At 46.2% G+C, this 17,407-nt stretch overlaps 6 protein-coding genes across 6 annotated transcripts; 3 read left to right on the plus strand and 3 right to left on the minus strand.

The window, feature by feature from the left end:
• Window positions 1-97: 97 nt before the first annotated feature.
• Window positions 98-2,321, plus strand: F4812DRAFT_463768 (MFS general substrate transporter; the record flags this gene model as incomplete). The annotated part of the gene is made up of 9 exons (XM_047938260.1): window positions 98-271; window positions 339-472; window positions 552-801; window positions 863-1,038; window positions 1,094-1,293; window positions 1,358-1,715; window positions 1,774-1,839; window positions 1,893-1,946; window positions 2,006-2,321. 9 exons carry the CDS (start codon window positions 98-100, stop codon window positions 2,319-2,321), a joined length of 1,728 nt encoding a protein of 575 aa, XP_047785748.1.
• Window positions 1,963-5,032, minus strand: F4812DRAFT_247523 (heterokaryon incompatibility protein-domain-containing protein). The gene has a single exon (XM_047930696.1). It carries the CDS (start codon window positions 4,291-4,293, stop codon window positions 2,482-2,484), a length of 1,812 nt encoding a protein of 603 aa, XP_047785749.1. The 5' UTR covers window positions 4,294-5,032; the 3' UTR covers window positions 1,963-2,481.
• Window positions 5,033-5,166: 134 nt separating this feature from the next.
• On the plus strand, window positions 5,167-7,041 carry F4812DRAFT_453585 (putative amidase; the record flags this gene model as incomplete). Its single annotated transcript, XM_047936508.1, has 5 exons — window positions 5,167-5,421; window positions 5,470-5,659; window positions 5,746-6,578; window positions 6,635-6,791; window positions 6,872-7,041. 5 exons carry the CDS (start codon window positions 5,167-5,169, stop codon window positions 7,039-7,041), a joined length of 1,605 nt encoding a protein of 534 aa, XP_047785750.1.
• On the minus strand, window positions 6,769-10,215 carry F4812DRAFT_446938 (glycoside hydrolase family 36 protein). Its single transcript, XM_047935695.1, has 3 exons — window positions 9,576-10,215; window positions 8,906-9,515; window positions 6,769-8,799 (listed from the first exon to the last, which is right to left on the minus strand). The coding sequence occupies exons 1-3, from the start codon at window positions 9,655-9,657 to the stop codon at window positions 7,245-7,247; spliced, it is 2,247 nt and encodes a 748-aa protein (XP_047785751.1). The 5' UTR covers window positions 9,658-10,215; the 3' UTR covers window positions 6,769-7,244.
• Window positions 10,216-12,762: 2,547 nt separating this feature from the next.
• On the plus strand, window positions 12,763-13,912 carry F4812DRAFT_463772 (uncharacterized protein; the record flags this gene model as incomplete). The annotated part of the gene is made up of 3 exons (XM_047938261.1): window positions 12,763-12,880; window positions 12,938-13,294; window positions 13,356-13,912. 3 exons carry the CDS (start codon window positions 12,763-12,765, stop codon window positions 13,910-13,912), a joined length of 1,032 nt encoding a protein of 343 aa, XP_047785752.1.
• A 259-nt stretch (window positions 13,913-14,171) lies between these two features.
• Window positions 14,172-16,048, minus strand: F4812DRAFT_468746 (glycoside hydrolase family 79 protein; the record flags this gene model as incomplete). Its single annotated transcript, XM_047938815.1, has 4 exons — window positions 14,172-15,011; window positions 15,073-15,429; window positions 15,479-15,846; window positions 15,906-16,048. 4 exons carry the CDS (start codon window positions 16,046-16,048, stop codon window positions 14,431-14,433), a joined length of 1,449 nt encoding a protein of 482 aa, XP_047785753.1. The 3' UTR covers window positions 14,172-14,430.
• Window positions 16,049-17,407: the final 1,359 nt, after the last annotated feature.

Genomic DNA, 17,407 nt, shown 5'->3' on the forward strand with positions numbered 1-17,407 from the left:
ACTCACCCACATAATTCCGTGACGAAATAAATACTCGATCGACTCGCCCTTTATAGGTAGCTTACTGCAGGCATCTCACGCAGACTTGCAAGTAGTGATGGAGAAGGCTGCGATGGACGGCCCGTCCCAATCCGACGGTATTCTCGATGTTACACTTCAAGAGCAAAATGCAGCACTCGCAGAGTCTAAGGGTGGCTCGGAGAGCGACACTGAAGTACCTCATGTCTTCAATGAGCAGACCAATTACGTCCCTAAGAGAACCATCATCATGGTGAGTATCCCCGGAGCAGAGATCTACCTCACGATATTCATAATAGTCAGGTGCTAAATGGTTGAAGATATTCCTCGCATGTGCTAGTGTAGATCTGTTAGCCCTTATGGACCAAACTACATTAGCTGCAAGCTTGTATATTATCGCAGGCGCGCTAAAGTCAACCGACCAGGCGTCCTGGATCGCCAGCGGATATTTCATGTGAGTGTCCACTGTTCACTACGGATGATTCTACTCTGAGCTATTAAGAGTTGGTTGATTGCGAAGCTAAACTTCTCAGCACATCCACGGTCGGGCAACTCCTATATGGTCGACTTTCAGATATCTGGTCACGCAAAGTGATCCTACTCATCGGCTTGGCTGTCTTTTTTATCGGATCTCTGGCATCGTCTCTTTCTCAGACGGTCACACAGCTGATCGTTTTCCGTGCTTTCACCGGCATCGGCGGTGGTGGTCTAATGACCATTGCCCAGACCATTGTCAGCGATGTAGTGCCGTTAAGAGAAAGGGGTAAATACCAAGGAATTCTGGTGTGTAGATCCAACAGCTGTCGCTCTAAACCCTTTTCTATTCGATCTAATCGTTTTTCAGGGAGCCGTTGTTGCCATTGCTAATGGAATCGGACCCGTCATTGGCGGGTCTCTCTCCTCGATCTCGCAAGACTCTTGGCGCTGGATATTTCGTTTGAATTTGCCGCTTACCTTGTTGACCACTTGTTGCGTCGTGTTCATTATGCCGCTGAAGAAAGTAGAGGGCGACTGGAAATTGTAAGATAAAATCATACCCGTCTTTGATTTGTCACACGCTAATCGACATTTCCAGAAAGCTGAAGGCTGTCGACTTTCTTGGCATTGCCCTCACTCTAGCTGGCGTCACAATTCTAATGCTTGGATTGACATGGGGCGGCTCTGAATATCCCTGGGACTCGGCTGCCGTAATAGTTACCTTGATCCTCGGGTTCTTACTATGCGTAGCCTTCGTTCTATGGCAATGGCGAGGGCCAAAATTTCCCTTGGTGCCCTGTATGCCCCCTTTATTCAATAGTAGTATATATTTCGGCATGTCTAGTACTAATTAATGACATAGTGCATATATTCAAGTCCAAAATTGTCAACGGTGCATGCCTTACTATGGCTATCAACGGCTGGAACTTTGTCGTCCAGGTCTACTACGTACCTACATTCTATCAGCTTGCCTATGGCTACTCCGCAACCAAGGCTGGTGCTATGCTGCTTCCAATTACGCTCTTACAAACACTTAGCAGCACGCTATCAGGCCTAGTTGTCCACTGGGTTGGCAGATACCGCGAGTGTATCCTATTTGGATGGGTTTGTTGGGCTATTGGCCTTGGTTTGATGTCAACACTTGATCAAAATTCAGGACTTGGGGCGCAGATAGGATATGCTATCATTATTGGAGTAGGAGTCGGCAATACACTTCAGCCGTTAGTTCTAAGTATTCGTATTTGCATGGAAATATCTAGGCTAACAGTTGGTGCACAGGGCTCTGATAGCTTGCCAAGCTGGAGTGGAGAGGCGAGACATGGCCGTGGTGACGTCCTTTAGAAAGTAAGGATTGTCATGACCGCTTAGTCTGTTTATAACTAACCGTTCGGCTATAGCTTCGTACGAAATTTGGGAGGAACACTGGGTCTTGCTATCTGCGGCACTCTGCTGTGAGCAATCTTCCAAGGTTCAATTTTGAAATGGTTTTTTAAACTGACTTGCTTCGCAGGAATAATATTCTAGCAAGCTCTATTTCGTCGCTAGAAGTCAACGGCGACGATCTTAAAGGCCTCCTAAACAGCCCGCAATCTTATCTGTCGTCTTTGCCCTTTGATGAGTCATTGAGGATCCGTTCAGTCCTTGTACCTGCATACCGCCGCGGATTCCGGGTGATATTCCTTGTAGGGGCATCCCTAGCTGCTCTCGCGTTTGTCATTTCTTGGTTCATGATGCCCCAGGTTGAACTAAGCCGTCCTGATGATGAGAAGCTGAAAGAGGAGGCCCGAAGACAGCATGCTGCGAAACAGGGTGTTTCCGCCCCTTGAGGATATTTGCTACGATAACCGGCACAACTACCGACGTTTTTAGGCTTGCTATAATGGGAAAACTAGGAGCGGTAAGAACGCGATACAGCAACCAATATGTTCAATATATCATTCGTCTATATAGAGGTAGGTATATAATGGGGCTCTGGCGCATTTCCAATCATACGAGCGTAATATCTTCAAGCTCCCAGAGACCCTCATTTTGTCCACCAAGCACATCTAACCCAACGAGTTCTGGCACCCAACAACAAGCTATGAACATGTATAGCCCTCTGGATGGGCTTAATGGCCGTAGTATATATGGCACTGCCGAACCAACAAACACGCACACCCTATCTCCAATTTGAACTTCCCGATTGGCACCTGTACTTCCCATCAGGCCGGACGCCGTAATGAAAGGCTTACGGAAGTTACAATGTATTCCTAACTTTGACTGCAAATCTACCATGGCGCGGACTATTAAAGGGCCATCCTTTACTTGTGGTACATTTCCATTACGATTTGTTAATAGGTCGTAATTCTTAATCGTCTCGACCCCACCCCCGGGTAGCTCGTGAAGAAGGGCATATTTCCAGGCTTTGCGTCGCTCGTCCCTCGTTTTAAATATCGCGCGTGAACATTCCTGACGCTGCATCTCATCTTCCCATTCGACAAGCCGCGCATGACAGAGGCTTATCGACTCATCATATGTTGACAGTTTGGATTCGTGCGGCTTGAAGCCTTTACCTGTATGTTGGATACCAGGGGTAAAAACGTGTCCCCTAAGCGTAATTTGGCGGAGATCAGTCGAGAAATGCGGTGCATTTGGCGGTGTTCGTAGCCCTTTTAGTTCATGAATTTGCATGTAGGTTGCGAGTCCAGGGGAAAGCCTCGAGGCGGCATCGCCCTTTAATTCGGATGTCCAAGTTGATGCCCACGATGGTAAGTCCTCCATAGAATCCACCACGGAGCAAAGAGCATGGGACAGCATACCTCCCTTAAACATAAAAATCGCCAAATCCCTAAAAACATCCGCGACGGGTTTCTTATAGTCCACCTCGAGGAGTTTTTCACTACTCACGTCGAATTTTAATAAACCAAGGATTCCATATAACCTATCCCTAGGTTCGCTCTTCCCAAAAAAGCGCGTCTGCCAGAGTAAATCAGCTAGCTCGAGATGTATTGACCGAGAAGGTTTTTCTTCCGACCTAGCATTGCGCACTCTTAGCCAACACATTCGCACACTATCCGCTCTTGCCGCGCCACTTAGTCGCCAGATATGAGTGTGTTGTCCAAGCTGAAGCCTACGCAGGGCGTCTATGGCCCCAAGGAGTCGATCCCATCCTATCTGCCGGTCTCCATAGACAATTGTCGCAGTCTTCGCTAGCACGATTTCTTGAAGGATCCAGACACGATTGAACCACGGCTGGTAGAAGAACTTATGTACTAGTTGTACCGAATATAATCCATTAGGCGCTTTGATCATAGCTGTGGCCGCGGCCTCGGGGTCTTGGGGACTTGCATCTGCCAGTAAGTTCAGGAAGTCGATCGTCTTACCAGCGACACATTCGCCTTGGATAGTAGTATCCGGACCTAGCCATACGACAACGTGCTCGGCCTGGCTGTATATCTTGCCCATGCGACGGACCTCTTGGTTTCGCTCTTGGATATTGGTTTGATTGATACATAATGCATCTATCCAAACAATCCTTTTTCGGTCTTGGAGTCGTAAGGCACGTATTGCATTCTCGAGATTCCTTGTTACTTGGAAACTTGCTCCGTTCAGGGAGATAGAAGTTGAGCTAGTGGCGTCACCCCATACATATGAGAGCGCTTCGTAGCTGTAACTGCCTCTAGTTTCGACGAAAGGGAAGTTTTCCACGGTGCATTCAACACTGTCGGTTGTATCCCCCGGATGAATTGTTACTAGCCGAATCTGAGAACCATCTGCAGGAAGTGCCTCATAAATACGAACATTAGCAGGCTTCTCCATTCCAAAATTTACAAATGTTGACACGAATGAAATCTGAAACCGATGAAGGAAAAAAAAAGATAAAGAATAAGAATAAGAAAAGAAATATAAATAAATAAATATAAAGTTCCTTCAACTCTTTTCAACTTCTCGCACAGCCTTGTTAGCGTACATGAACGGCTGTTGCTTAGAGGCTTAGAGGGTGTCATCGTTCTGGTAACCCCTCATTCTTACCTACAACACCAAATTAAAAGGAATTTCACAGCCTCACCCTGGTGGCGCGATTCCTGCTACCAGCATCGGATACCAAGGCGATGAATTTAACAAGAGTTTTTTTTTTTTTTTTTTTTTTTTTTAGGTCTATTGAATCAACGCGATCTCATAGTCTCCTATATGTTGGTATACTAACCTCTTACTCTCACCTTATGAATCTTACCAGAGTTCATATTCATACTTTTTCTAGACGTCCTAAGTTCACCAACTCTATATGACATGGGCCGTGTAAAGCGAAGAATCGAACAGCCCAAAAGCCTATCTAATGATTCTCGTCTCGGGATAGATTAGGTAGGTAGTCAACCCGTAATATTAATTGCCCTCGCTGTAGTACAACACCACACCTATTAGAAAACCACTGTTACTAGCTAACTCTGATTTGTTCGATCTCCACGAGTAAAAGTAACCTACCCCGGAATGCGCATTGTACCCCGCCTGCATTTATGACGTGGGTGTCAGAGCCAGGAGATAAGGTCGTCTCGAATATTTAATATATCAGCTAAATAGATTGTTCATGATTTATCCTACTTCTTGTATCCTGCTTGATACCCAAGAAGAAATGATATATTCCTAAACATTCTCCGGAAGAAAACTCTTTGGGCCCCCTATTGCAAAGCTAGAATGCCAACAGTACAACCAGGAACACCTAATAGGAAAGTTACGGAAGATGAGCTACGATCAGTTCTTACCGGGGCAGGACTAGAGTTATCTAGCTCCCTCGTAGAAGATTACAGAACATTGGTCTCTTTGCTGGATGATGCCATCACATCTCTCCCGGACGACAAGAGTATATTGCCTTACCCTGACCTCCTGAATTACCCACGCACGGACATACATGTCCCTGAGGACAATGAGCTAGGGGGATGGGCAACTAAGGCATGATCAACGCAATCGACCGTGCGAAAGTTCTAATAGAAGCAACAGGTTACTGCTAAATGCGTTAACCCTATCAGCGATCTATTGAAGGGCCGCACTATAGCGCTTAAGGATAACATGGCATTCGCAGGGGTTCGGTGTACGAACGGGACGTCAATGGTGGATTGGACTCCTACTATTGACGCGACAGTTGTTACAAGAGTCCTAGATGCCGGAGCCACCATTATTGGTAAAGCGGGTAGGTTTTCTTCATCTACAGTAGCTAAGTCTTCGTATAGGTATTGCATCAATGATTAATGAAGGTAACCTGACCTACCAATATAGCATGCGAAAACTCGTGTCATGAAGGAATGTCCGCAACAGCCATCACAGGGCAGGTTCATAATCCATACCAGAAGGGTTACAGTGCTGGCGGATCGAGTAGCGGCTCTGGAAGACTCGTCGCAACCGGATCGGTTGACCTCGCCTTTGGTTGTGACCAAGCTGGAAGTATCCGTATCCCCGCTTCATCTTGCGGGATTGTTGGGCTCAAGCCGACTTGGGGCTTGGTACCTTATACAGGCATCCTGAGTCTGGATGCGACCGTTGATCACGTAGGCCCGATGACCAAAAGTGTGAGAGATTGCGCTCTATTTCTCGAGGCAATTGCAGGGCCAGACGGATGGGATGATCGCCAGCCACCATTCGGCCTCGAAGGAGATAGATTGAAGTTTGTGGCCCCTGTGGACCTTGTACTTGAAAAAGAGCCAGAGAAGATGCTTGCAGGCTTCAAGATCGGTGTATTGGATGAGGGTTTCGAGGTCCCCGGCCAGGATTCGAATGTTGTGGCGTCCGTCAGGTCTGCCGTCGAAAAGTTCAAATCGCTTGGAGCGGATGTTGCTTCTGTTTCGGTGCCATTGCATAAAGAAGCTCATCGGCTGTGGAACTGTGCGTCACCTTTGTCAAGGGGTCGCCAATCCCTCCTTGGCGATACGGATGGGAGAAAGCAGCTGTATCTTACGGACCGTGCCGAACTAGTAGGATCAAAGCTATCCCAAGCCCAGTTTGATGCGCTAGGGCCTGGCGCGTCCAATCTGTATGTCGGGTATTTATGGATGCAAGAGAAGTATGGTGCAAAGGTGCAGGGGAAAGCTACGAATCTCCTAAAAGCTACCAGCGTAGGGTACCTCGATCAAGTATTATTTTAGTACAAGTGCGCTTATAAGTTATACAGGATGCCTACGACAAAGCCCTCAAAGAGTTCGACGTCTTAGTTATGCCAACTCTGCCTTACCCGCCACCGCGTTTGCCAGAGCCCGGGTCAAACGAAGGCCCGTTGAACTACCTCAATAGGACAACTGGAATGATAGCAAATACTTGCCCCTTTAATAGTATGTCAAAAGATTCTTCTCTCTCTCTATCTAGAAAAAAAGAAGAAGAAAAAAGAACACTAACAGATAACGCTGAAAAGATTCGGGACATCCTGCTCTGTCGCTGCCTGTTGGTTTTGTTCCTGCTCGGGAAGATCCAACTGTAAAGCTGCCTACAGCCATTCAGATAGTAGGTCGCAAGTATGCAGATGTCGATTGTCTGAAAGTAGCGGCTGCGTGGGAGAGGGTATTTGATTGGAAGACACTCTAGGATCAAGAAGACTCAGTGGTATGATTCCCCCATAGTCCTTTAGCAGTCACTAAGAACCAAATGGTGCGACACAAAGATGTTACCTCGTCTATTATATTAGTGCTTCTCGAGTTAATACACTCATTCAAGCTATATAATAAGCGCTCCAGCAACAAGCACAGTAAAGGTCTTTCTCTACCATAGATAAATGCGTTCCGAATTACCTAAAGTCTATCAAATGTCAAGATAATGCTTTCGTAGTCGGAGTTGGGCCACCTCAAACTAAGACCGGTATTCATCAATGTCGAACCTGACCAATTCTGCTCCCAGGTTCCATTGCTCACTTTATATTTTGCATTCGGGTCTAGACCTTGCAGTTTTAACGGCGGTGGTACCGGCTTCAGGGCAGAGCGGATCTGGAAAGCAAATAGGACAGCGGAGTCGTGCCCAGGAGAGACGAACATAGCTGCGGGCCAATTCGACTGGTCTGGCAGTGCCAAGCGGTAAAAGTCACCATTAATCACAATGGGGTTAATCTTCTGCTGCGTAGATATCAATACGGGAATCGCATCCCGCTCTTCCTGGGTGAGCTCGGAAGGATCTAATTCGAAACCGAATGACCCGCACATCGAGGCCACAGCTGCTCGGAAAGCTAGAGGAGTGGTACGGCCGGTTTGGTAATTTGGGACGGCGCTGACGTGGCAACCCATCGCCGAGGGCGGATAGGGATAAGATGTACCAAACTGGATATGGAGCCGTTCTAGACCATCCGTATCATCGCTAGTCCAGCTCTGTGGCCAGTAGTGAAGTAGGCCTGCGTCGAATCTGCCTCCCCCTGATGCGCATCCCTCCCACAAGATCTCCGGGTGTGCGGTCGTGAGATTGTCAATAACCCGATATAACCCCAGCATATAAGCGTGGTTCGCTGAAGGAGACGACATCTCATGAATACCACGATTGTTATCCCACTTGATATATTCAATGGAAGCGGAGTCGAGTATCTTTTCGATGGTGGTAATGATGTAGTCCTGAACTTCTTCAAGGCCAAGATTCAGCACGAGTTGGTTTCTTTGGAGCGTACGGTTATGACTTCCAGCGTGCATGCACCATTCGGGATGCCGTCTATACAGATCAGAATCGGGATTCACCATTTCTGGCTCGACCCATAGACCGAACTTTACGTGATCGGAGGTGTTTCGTACAGTAATGTTATCCACTTGCTCAACGTAGGGTCCAAGACCATCCGGGAATTTAGCTGGGTTGGGAGTCCAGTCACCTAAGCCGAGAGAATCATTGTTTCGGGGATAATCGGTACCGAACCACCCATCGTCGTTGACAAACAGGCTACACCCAAGTCCTGCAGCATCTTCGGCCAATTTGACCATGGAAGACTGGTTAAAATCAAAGCCTAGCCCTTCCCAGGAGTTCAATAATGGTGGGCGAGTTGCGAATGTGTAATTTGACCGCGACAAATGGTTCCTAAAAAGTGAATGAAAAGATCGGGACATACCTCCCAAGCCTTTCTCTGAATATACAGATACCACCTCTGGGGAAGTAAATACTTCTCCTGGTGCTAAAGGCCACGAGAGGTGTAGAGGGTTTAGGCCAAGTAGTACTCTAACCCACCCTGTCGACCAACGTTCGACGTCGGCAGAAAATGAGCCTGTATACACCAACGAATAGCCCGTGGCTGGTCCGAGAGACTCTGTGGTACTTGGGGAAGCCAAAGCAATGAAGGGATTATGGAAGTGGGACGAATAGCCTGCGGATGAGCGGAAGCTGGAAGAACTGTTAGATGTGCTTCAACTATCGGGTTTGGGTAATAAGACTCTCAAGGTTGCTAGATGCAAACGGGATTGTAAACGACGAAAGAAACCTAACCTACCCTTGCTCCCCGTATGCAACTGGCCGCCTATTAATGCGAGCCTCTGCCGCCCAATCTCCATAGAGATCAATCATTTCTAAATCCTCGTTCGGCATATCTATGCTCCAGCTACTAGCCCGAAGTACTGTCACATCTCGGGTTCCATTATTCGTAATCCTGAAGCTTCGAGCAACAGCATTATACCTAGGAAAGATGGAATAGTACAGGTCCGCAGAAATATCGGAATAGTTGTCGTATAGGTGTACAATGAGCGTTGATACGTCGCCTTCGTTGCCATAGGTAGCCGGTAAGCCGGGGAGAGACGGTTTTCCCGGGCTAATTTCATATCCCGTGTACGAGAATGCCGATACGGTGTTCCCGTCGGAGTGTTGAATATGGATGGCCGGAACACGGAAGTCGCCCCGGCCAAGATCGGGAAACTCGCGGCGGCGGTATGTATATTGAGAGCCCCATCCGGATACTACACCGGTGAAGTCAGGGACCGTCTCGGCTGCATAGGCCCCCCAATGATCGTGTATCAAATCGAGGGTTAAAGGATCAACATGGAATTGATACGAGATATTGGAGGACGACAGGGAAAATGAACGACCGTCGTCGCCCACAGAAATCCCTATTTAGTTGATGAGCTATGGCAATTTCTCATTTCGAATAGCATTGGCGCAGCACTTACAACTCGCGCTGCCTTGACATAACGCAAGAAATGGGAACAGCGACCCTACCACGTTCGTGGCCAACAGGGTTTGAATTCTCATTCTGCGTAGCTCCTTACAGAAGAAATTAGGGGGATTAAACGTATCGGGTTAAAAATCCCGCTCTGCTACGCACATGAAGGTATTTATTATTTATCTCTTAGATCCTTCAGAAGGAATAATCCATCCTAATTTCGAGCTTCGGTGCCGGTAGATACGTCACCTGCAGCCAAAGATTTTCATCCTTGTCGGGCCGCTTCAGCTCGGCGTCCAATACACCTGACGTAAATAGGTAACAATGTGTTATTGAATTGACAAATGAAGCCTTCAGAACGGGTATAGTGCCATGGACTCTCGTAGGTGCAGCTAGATAGTCATCATACTAGTATACTTGACGCCCACTTTAAATCTTGAAAGAGTATCGTGAACGATGCCACGGATGTGGAGGCTCGGTGATCGTTGGTATTTACTCCGAATTGGTTCTCCCAAGCTACTCCGCATAGCGCTATTTTACGCTATTTTATCTTGGCTGTGGAATCGCCCCGGGCAGTCCGATGAGGAGATATGCGGGGAAAGAAATGGATAGCTTCATGAACTTGCACATCGCCCTCTACACTTTCCTCTCTTGGCTTAAGGCACGTTGTCTAAGGCGCGAACAACACACCCAAATATTTGAGAGGCTGGTTCTCGATGATGAAGTCTCCGGACTGAGGCCCGGATCATCAGCAAATAATGCGCTAATGATTTCTCCGTTCGCGGCGGGGCAGTGAATCCCCGCACATTCTTCTGCTGGCTCTCATGTGGCTTTTGTCATGGATCTAACTTGCACTCGACTTACAAATCACCGGTACCCTACAAGGATATGACGGTTGCGTACCGGAACGGGTTTCGGGCATCAAAGATGCATCTTCGGAAGAATCCGTGGTGAGGGTATTAGATGCGACACCAAGCCGTCTGACACTTTGCACATCTGCGGGAATGGATCCTTGTCGATACTCAACCCGCCTTGATTCGAGTTGTGTCGATCCTCGCTGTGAACGTACCTACCTACCTAGGTACCTATTGAAAACGAAAGATCTAGAGCAGACCTGTCATGAGATGGCCTCACATTCTTAAACCTTTCTGGTATATTTACCCTCGCCTTGTTCCACCCTACGTTAAGATGACGAATCGGCCAAGACAGCATAGTTCAACATGGATCCTAAACTCGGGGGAACCCTACTGGTGTTTCGAACGAGCACGCTGATGCTAATGAAAATACTGGTAAAAGGTCTAGAAAGCTCAAATGGCATTAACCTAGTAAACATAATAACAATGGGTTAATACAGGGTTAGAATGCTAAATTGTGAATACGAACATATTGAAAAAGCGAAACATAACAAATCTCGTTTCGTGAATGGGATTAGGCCTGATGTTCAACCGAATTTGCCGCTAATACCTTGAGGACTTACAGTAGGAGGGAAAGAAAAAAGTTGGCATTACCCCTGGCTTACGATGAGAAACATGAAACTGTACCGAGGTAGGTCTAGGTAGGTAATTATAAGAAGAATAAAATAAAATAAATCATATTAGCAAGTACCGAAAGATGAAGATAATATTTTCAAAACCCATGATGCCAAAAACTTTCCTAATATACTTCTTGCTTGGTGAAATGCGAATATGCCTCACAAGGACGAGGTATGACCACTGGCCATAATAAGAGCGTTAATGAACTTCAGCTATTGTAGTGGACTCTTTGAAACTATAATCCGATCTTTGGGAAGAGCACGTTGTTTATTTGAATAATTCTTCGATTATTTCCCAACACCGCGACCTTGTCAACAATGGGTTTGTTCGTCTAGTGGGCTTGCGCAGGCATTTTAATGCACTATGTAATTCTAAACCCATGTAACTTCAGAGAGTTTTCTCATTAAGGTACATCTCATCTCAGTATGTGTTTCTACTTCGTTTGGATGTTAATTTATCTTAACTGTCTTCTTTTATTCATCCGATTGACTTTTAGTTCAGTCTTAGCGCGTACGGCAACTATGATGTTAAATTTTGGCAGCCGAATGGCTTGGTTCAAGTTTACACCGTTGCATCTGAAGCAAAGCGGACGAAAATGACGAAGGCGTGGTAAGTCTTTCGCTACTATGTAGAGTCACAGCGCAGAAACGCCCCTTTAAAATACAAGGAATCGGAGCCAGAAAACACGCGTCGTCGATTGTACAGTCCATTATACACAAGCATAGTGCATAGCTTCCACACATATGATTAAGGGTACCTATATAACAGCTTTCGTCGATTAGGCATAGTTAATAGTGTAAATTCTCGATAATCTTCTAGGTACTGCCCCGCTCATTGGTGCACGGACAGATGAACCGTAAACTGTTGACTACGAGCGAGATGAGACGACGGCGATGAATGATATGCATTTACGTAGTACGAAACAAGAACGAAAAGAAGAAACTTGGAAGCAAAACGAATCTACGATATAGATCTCGTCCCATGAATTCAATATGTCACAATGTTTTACTAGTAGTCCGGGCCATACTGCCTAAATAGTTATTTTTTTTTTTTTTCTCATTAAACGATGAACATTTATCTCCGAATATGTGGGGGAGAAGTTGGCGCAGTTCGATCTCCCCACTTAAGTGTTCGAGATGCGGCGAATTAGGACTCAAGAAAGACTCAACAGATGGTTGAAGCTTTCAGACTTAAGGGGTTTTATATTTCGGTTTCCTCAAACTCCGGAGGACAAAGCACTTCATCAGAAGCCCCGTTAGAAGCCGTCGTTTTAGTTTCGATGGGTCGCGTTCAAGGTAATTCCACCCGACTACAGGCAGTACGGAACGTTTCAAGGGGTCGGGCAAGGGGCCGGGTTCAGGGGTAACCCTCCCCCACCCACACGCAACGGCAGTGGAACGACCTCCTGTCTAGACGCTGCTAGATGATGTGCTGCTAGGTGCTGCTAGGTATAGATCCTGTATAAGACGAGGCGGCGCTGAAAAACGCGACTCTCTTGTTCTGATCTACGACTTTTCCGTTCATCTTCCGTTCATCTTCGTGTGATCAGCCGGCCTGTTTCGATTCTTTGGGTAATTATTTTCTTACGACGTTCTATTCACTCATTCAATTTAGTATTATTCTTATTATTCTTATTCTTCGTCTTCCAGTTCTGCGAACACCATGTTTTCCCTTAAACAGATCCTTACTGCTTCGGCCATTCTGGCAGTGGCTCACGGCCAAGGTGTTATCGTCAAAGCACAGGGAGCCAAAGGATCACCCGCGAGTTTCGGCCTGCAAGGTATGATCTAGTCATAATTATACATTGTTGGGCGTGTGTTCACTAACACTTATTTAGTTAACACCAATGACAAGTCCGACGCCAACGTCATATCGCAAACCGAGATTGTGACGAATGTTGTGAACCAGTGCGGAAGGACTTTGAAAGCCGGAAATATCGACGTGGGCGCCACTACCGAGGATGCTCTGGCAGCAAACAAGGTCACCAAGGTGACAAAGGGCAGTAAAGTCGATGTCTTTATCCGCCAAGATAGTACAGCCGGTGCAGGTCCATATACCTGTGACATGGACCTGACAGGCAACACTGCTGGTGCCACGGGCCAGATCAACGTCACCACCACCGAAAGCAAGGCCAACAAAAATGGACTAATAACCCTTCAAGTGACGATGCCGAAAGACTTGGCATGTATCGGATGTAAGTTTACCTAACTTAAGCCCAGAGTAATTAACCGTATCATTGACAAGTCTTCTATTAGCATCAACTGGCAACGTTTGCACTATACGGTGCCGTAATGCCAACGAGTTCGGCGGGTGTTTCGCAGTTCAGCAGACTGATACTACGCCTGCTAAAAACACACCGCAGAACATCCAGGCATTCCAGTCGTTGAAGAATATCAACGATCAGATCCAACAAAACGTTGCTGATCTCCCAGCGGCTGTCAAGGCTCTCTCGGAATCCGGAAAAAGCGATGCGGAGATCGGTACTGCTATCATAGACGGAATCCAGGCGGCGGACCCGGCAACGGACGGACTTGCAAAAAACCAAGCCGGCAACGGTAATGCTGGTAACACTGGTAACAAAGGCAACAAAGGCAACAACGGCAACGCGAATACGGGTAACTCCAACAAGGGTAACGGTAACAACCGGAATGGCAACGGCAACAACCAGAACGGAAATGCCAACAACAACAACAACGCCGCCGCCGGTAACAACCGCGGATTTGGAAATGGCTTCGGCGGGTTCGGCGGGTTTGGCGGCAACGCCAACAAGAACAACAACCAGCGACGATCAATCATGCGCCGTCGCAGATGAGTGGGGTCTATTTTCGGGAGCAGAAGTTAATGTGAGCCTACTCTGCTCATCTCGATGCGCGGCCTCGCCGTGGTTTGGAACATAGGACGACCAATGAATAATGTACATTGCTTGAGAAGGAAATAATCCCACATGTGTAAATAACGATTATCCATAGACTGAAAGCTCCCGGGTGAGCTCGTTATGTTTATTCAATTTTGCTATCGGTCTTTTCGAGAGTGTTAGTCAACTTCCAAGGGTGAGATGCCTTGGTAGTTCGTGCTTGGGGACTACTTTATAATAAGTTGTAAGCCATTTTTCAAAGTCGCATCTCATTTGAGGCTCTATTTATGGTTTACAGGCTTGAATAAAAATTCTAGCCATTTTGATATGAAATGCGACCTTTGGAGGATTTGTTCAGTTCGAAGTTCTGATTCTCCCATACATCAACTTTTTTACGTGGCAAAAGTTTTGGTGATAACACCAACAGCAAGGCAGGCTCAACGCATGCCATCGTAGTATTGAAGATCTATCCTCCATTATTGTAAATAGATCAACACAGCTTCGCTGGCTTTGACTGTGATAGTTGCTTGGCCATTAGAAACCGCCACAGACTCGATACTCTCAGTTCCTGTCATCGCACAGCTACCATCGGTAAACGTTTGGCCTCCGAAAGTTACCTTACCCCCTTGATCAACTCTCGACATCGCACTCTCCGCCGTCAACCTTTTGACTTTGAGGGAGTTTCCGGATAACCCGCGAATGTCGAACGACTGACTGGAACGGCTCCCGCTTCCGCTGAAGTAGTCAGAGTTATATAAAATCGCTCGCAAAGGTGTGCCATCAGAGCTAAACGAAACATATGCTGCATAATTGCTGGTTCCGTCATCGAGAGCCGTGAGATAAGAAGCCTTTGCCAATAATGCGGTCGCAGCGTAAGCACCATAATAAGGCGCGCCCATACTATATCTACCCCAAAAGCAGTATTGACAATTGCCGACAGTTCCATGATGGAAATATGTCCTAGATATGTTGCTGTAACTAGCACGGAGAACATAGTCCATAGTCCATAACGCCGCTCCAAAGGTAGGAGATACCCCAGCAGCCCCTCCTCCGGACACTATGCGAATCATGATTAGTATCATGTAAAATAAGTACTATTGGTGATTAAAATTGTTTACCTGAGTTGGTCTCGCCAAAGACATATGGTTTGCCTTCCTTCAACGCGGCTGCTACGTCGGCATCGAAGACATGAAGATTGCTAGAGATGCTCTTATGGCTCATAAGTGAGGTTACACTCCCACCCGGATAATTGTGATGGGCGTAGGTTTTGACGTAACTCTTGACCGTTGCGTTCTCTGTTGCAATCAATTCGGCTGCACCCCAGGTTGGTGGTGAATCATTGGAGTTTCCAGCTTGAATGATCGGTGACTTTCGGACGGCAGACCCAACTGACAATGCCCAATTGTTTTGTGAAGCGGCATCTATGGCGGGATTCCAGCCTCCAGAAGCAATAGGTTGTCCATTTCTCGAGTAGTCTATGAAGGGGTTAACTTTTAGAAGACAGTAATATGAAAATGAACATACACTCCGGCTCGTTTCCTAATTCGATGGCAAGCAAGTTCTTAACCTCGGATACGGCAATCTTTGCTGCATCAATTGTGTTTTGAATATTATTTTTACCCCTGTTCAACCCGACCACCACGCTCCCCGCGTATGATCCCGCAAGAGTCAAGAAGCTCGAGCCAAATGTCAAACTTGCAGGTGCGTCGGCCGGATTAGAAACACTATATACAACATATGCTGAAATTTTAGAGTCATATTGGGCTCGGTCTTGTGTGGTGCCCCCGATGCGTATTGGCGGCCAAACCCCCGTCAAGTCCTTCCAATTGGATAGGCACTGATTCGTGGCGCTCACATTGGTAAAATAAGCCGGGAAGGCAAAGAACTCGAAACTAATAGTGGGTTTTGTAAGTATATGACTGTTCTAACATCCTATCTCGCCGTAACTTACGATATCCCAACTGGCGCAGGGTCAAGGGGTGCATATCTGAACCCGCCTGTATGTGCCTGCTTGGGGATTGTAAAAGTCACCACTGCGATCGCGTTTTGGATCGCAGCGAATAAGAGTACCAGCTTTCCGAAATAAGAAGCCATTGTGCTGATAGAAATAAAAGTAAACGGCGCAGATCTCCTTTATACCCTAAGCGGCTATCAGCCTATATAGATACATCTTGGACCTAGATACGAAGTTAACCAGATTAAGTAACGAATTTAGAATTAGATGGGGCATGTTGCCTGCGCGTTTCTTGATACAGCTGCATTGCTACCTTCATTCAGGCGTTAAGCGAAAAGAAGCAGGGCATGCGGAACGTAAACATGGGAGCGGCTCCAGATTTCGTGATAATATACTTCCACCAATAAGCAGATATATTGTAACTTAATCCAAGAGATTTTCCTCTACTATCGCCATGGTTTTTATCTCTTATAAGTTATGCGGTAGCAACGGTAGTAGTGGTATTTATTGCTGGGTACCTACACCGACCTAACTTTAGGTACCTAGGTACCTAGATACCTGACCTAAGGTGAGACTTTGCCCATTATCACTCTAAAGACAACCCGCTCCTTGAGAGAAAGATAGTCTGATTATATCGCCAGAATAAGCTGTGTCGGGCCGGGCATAGTTGTTACAAGGTACGTTTATTCATAGACCGCGAGCACGACTTAAGCGGACGGTTATGGTTCCAATTTATCCGGACCACCCCCATTTTACACCAAAGCATAGCCTTGTCACTCTGTCATATTTTCACCAATGAACTATTTAGAATTTTGCTTTCAATTTATTATAATAAAGATTTGATTTAAGTTAGTCTTTTGTATAGACGTCCTTTTTTCATAGCTGATATTAGAAAGATTATCGTAGTTCAAAGTTGACGTTGGTTGACTTTTGAGGGGTTCCCCATACAAATCAACATTTTTAAAAGCCAACTAACACCAACCTTGAACTGCGATAACCCTTTAAATATTGGCCATAAAGAAACTTTCTATATAAATAGGTACCAATCTTAAGTCAAATCAAGTCTCTTTAAAGTGAGACTAGTTTCGTAATTATTTGGATTCTATTCGCAAAGTTATTGCAGAGTGACAAAGTAGCAAAATGGCGGGTTTTAGTGTGAATTTCGAGGTAGACGGTCGGTTCATCTCGTAGCTAGTTACAATATTGGTATTATCGAAAAAAAAGACAATTCTATCCTAACTCATGATATAAGGTAAGCATGAGATTAATATGGCTCTAAATGGACGCATAACAGCCTTTAGAAGGGACATTTTAGTTAAATCAATATTTGCTGGGACACCATCATTGGCATTCCACAAGATACACTGACACGAGTGTAACAAGATCAGGATATGAGTACTTGCCACAAAGAAAGATATCGTGAAAGGTTAAGCTTCCTCTTTATGAATTGTTACTACAGCTCTACTTGCCATTTATCGCAGTATGTAGCGATCTCGTAG

This window comes from Daldinia caldariorum, assembly GCF_022478825.1.
Source record: "Daldinia caldariorum strain CBS 122874 unplaced genomic scaffold F4812scaffold_27, whole genome shotgun sequence".
In the NCBI taxonomy this organism is placed as follows: Eukaryota; Fungi; Ascomycota; class Sordariomycetes; order Xylariales; family Hypoxylaceae; genus Daldinia; species Daldinia caldariorum.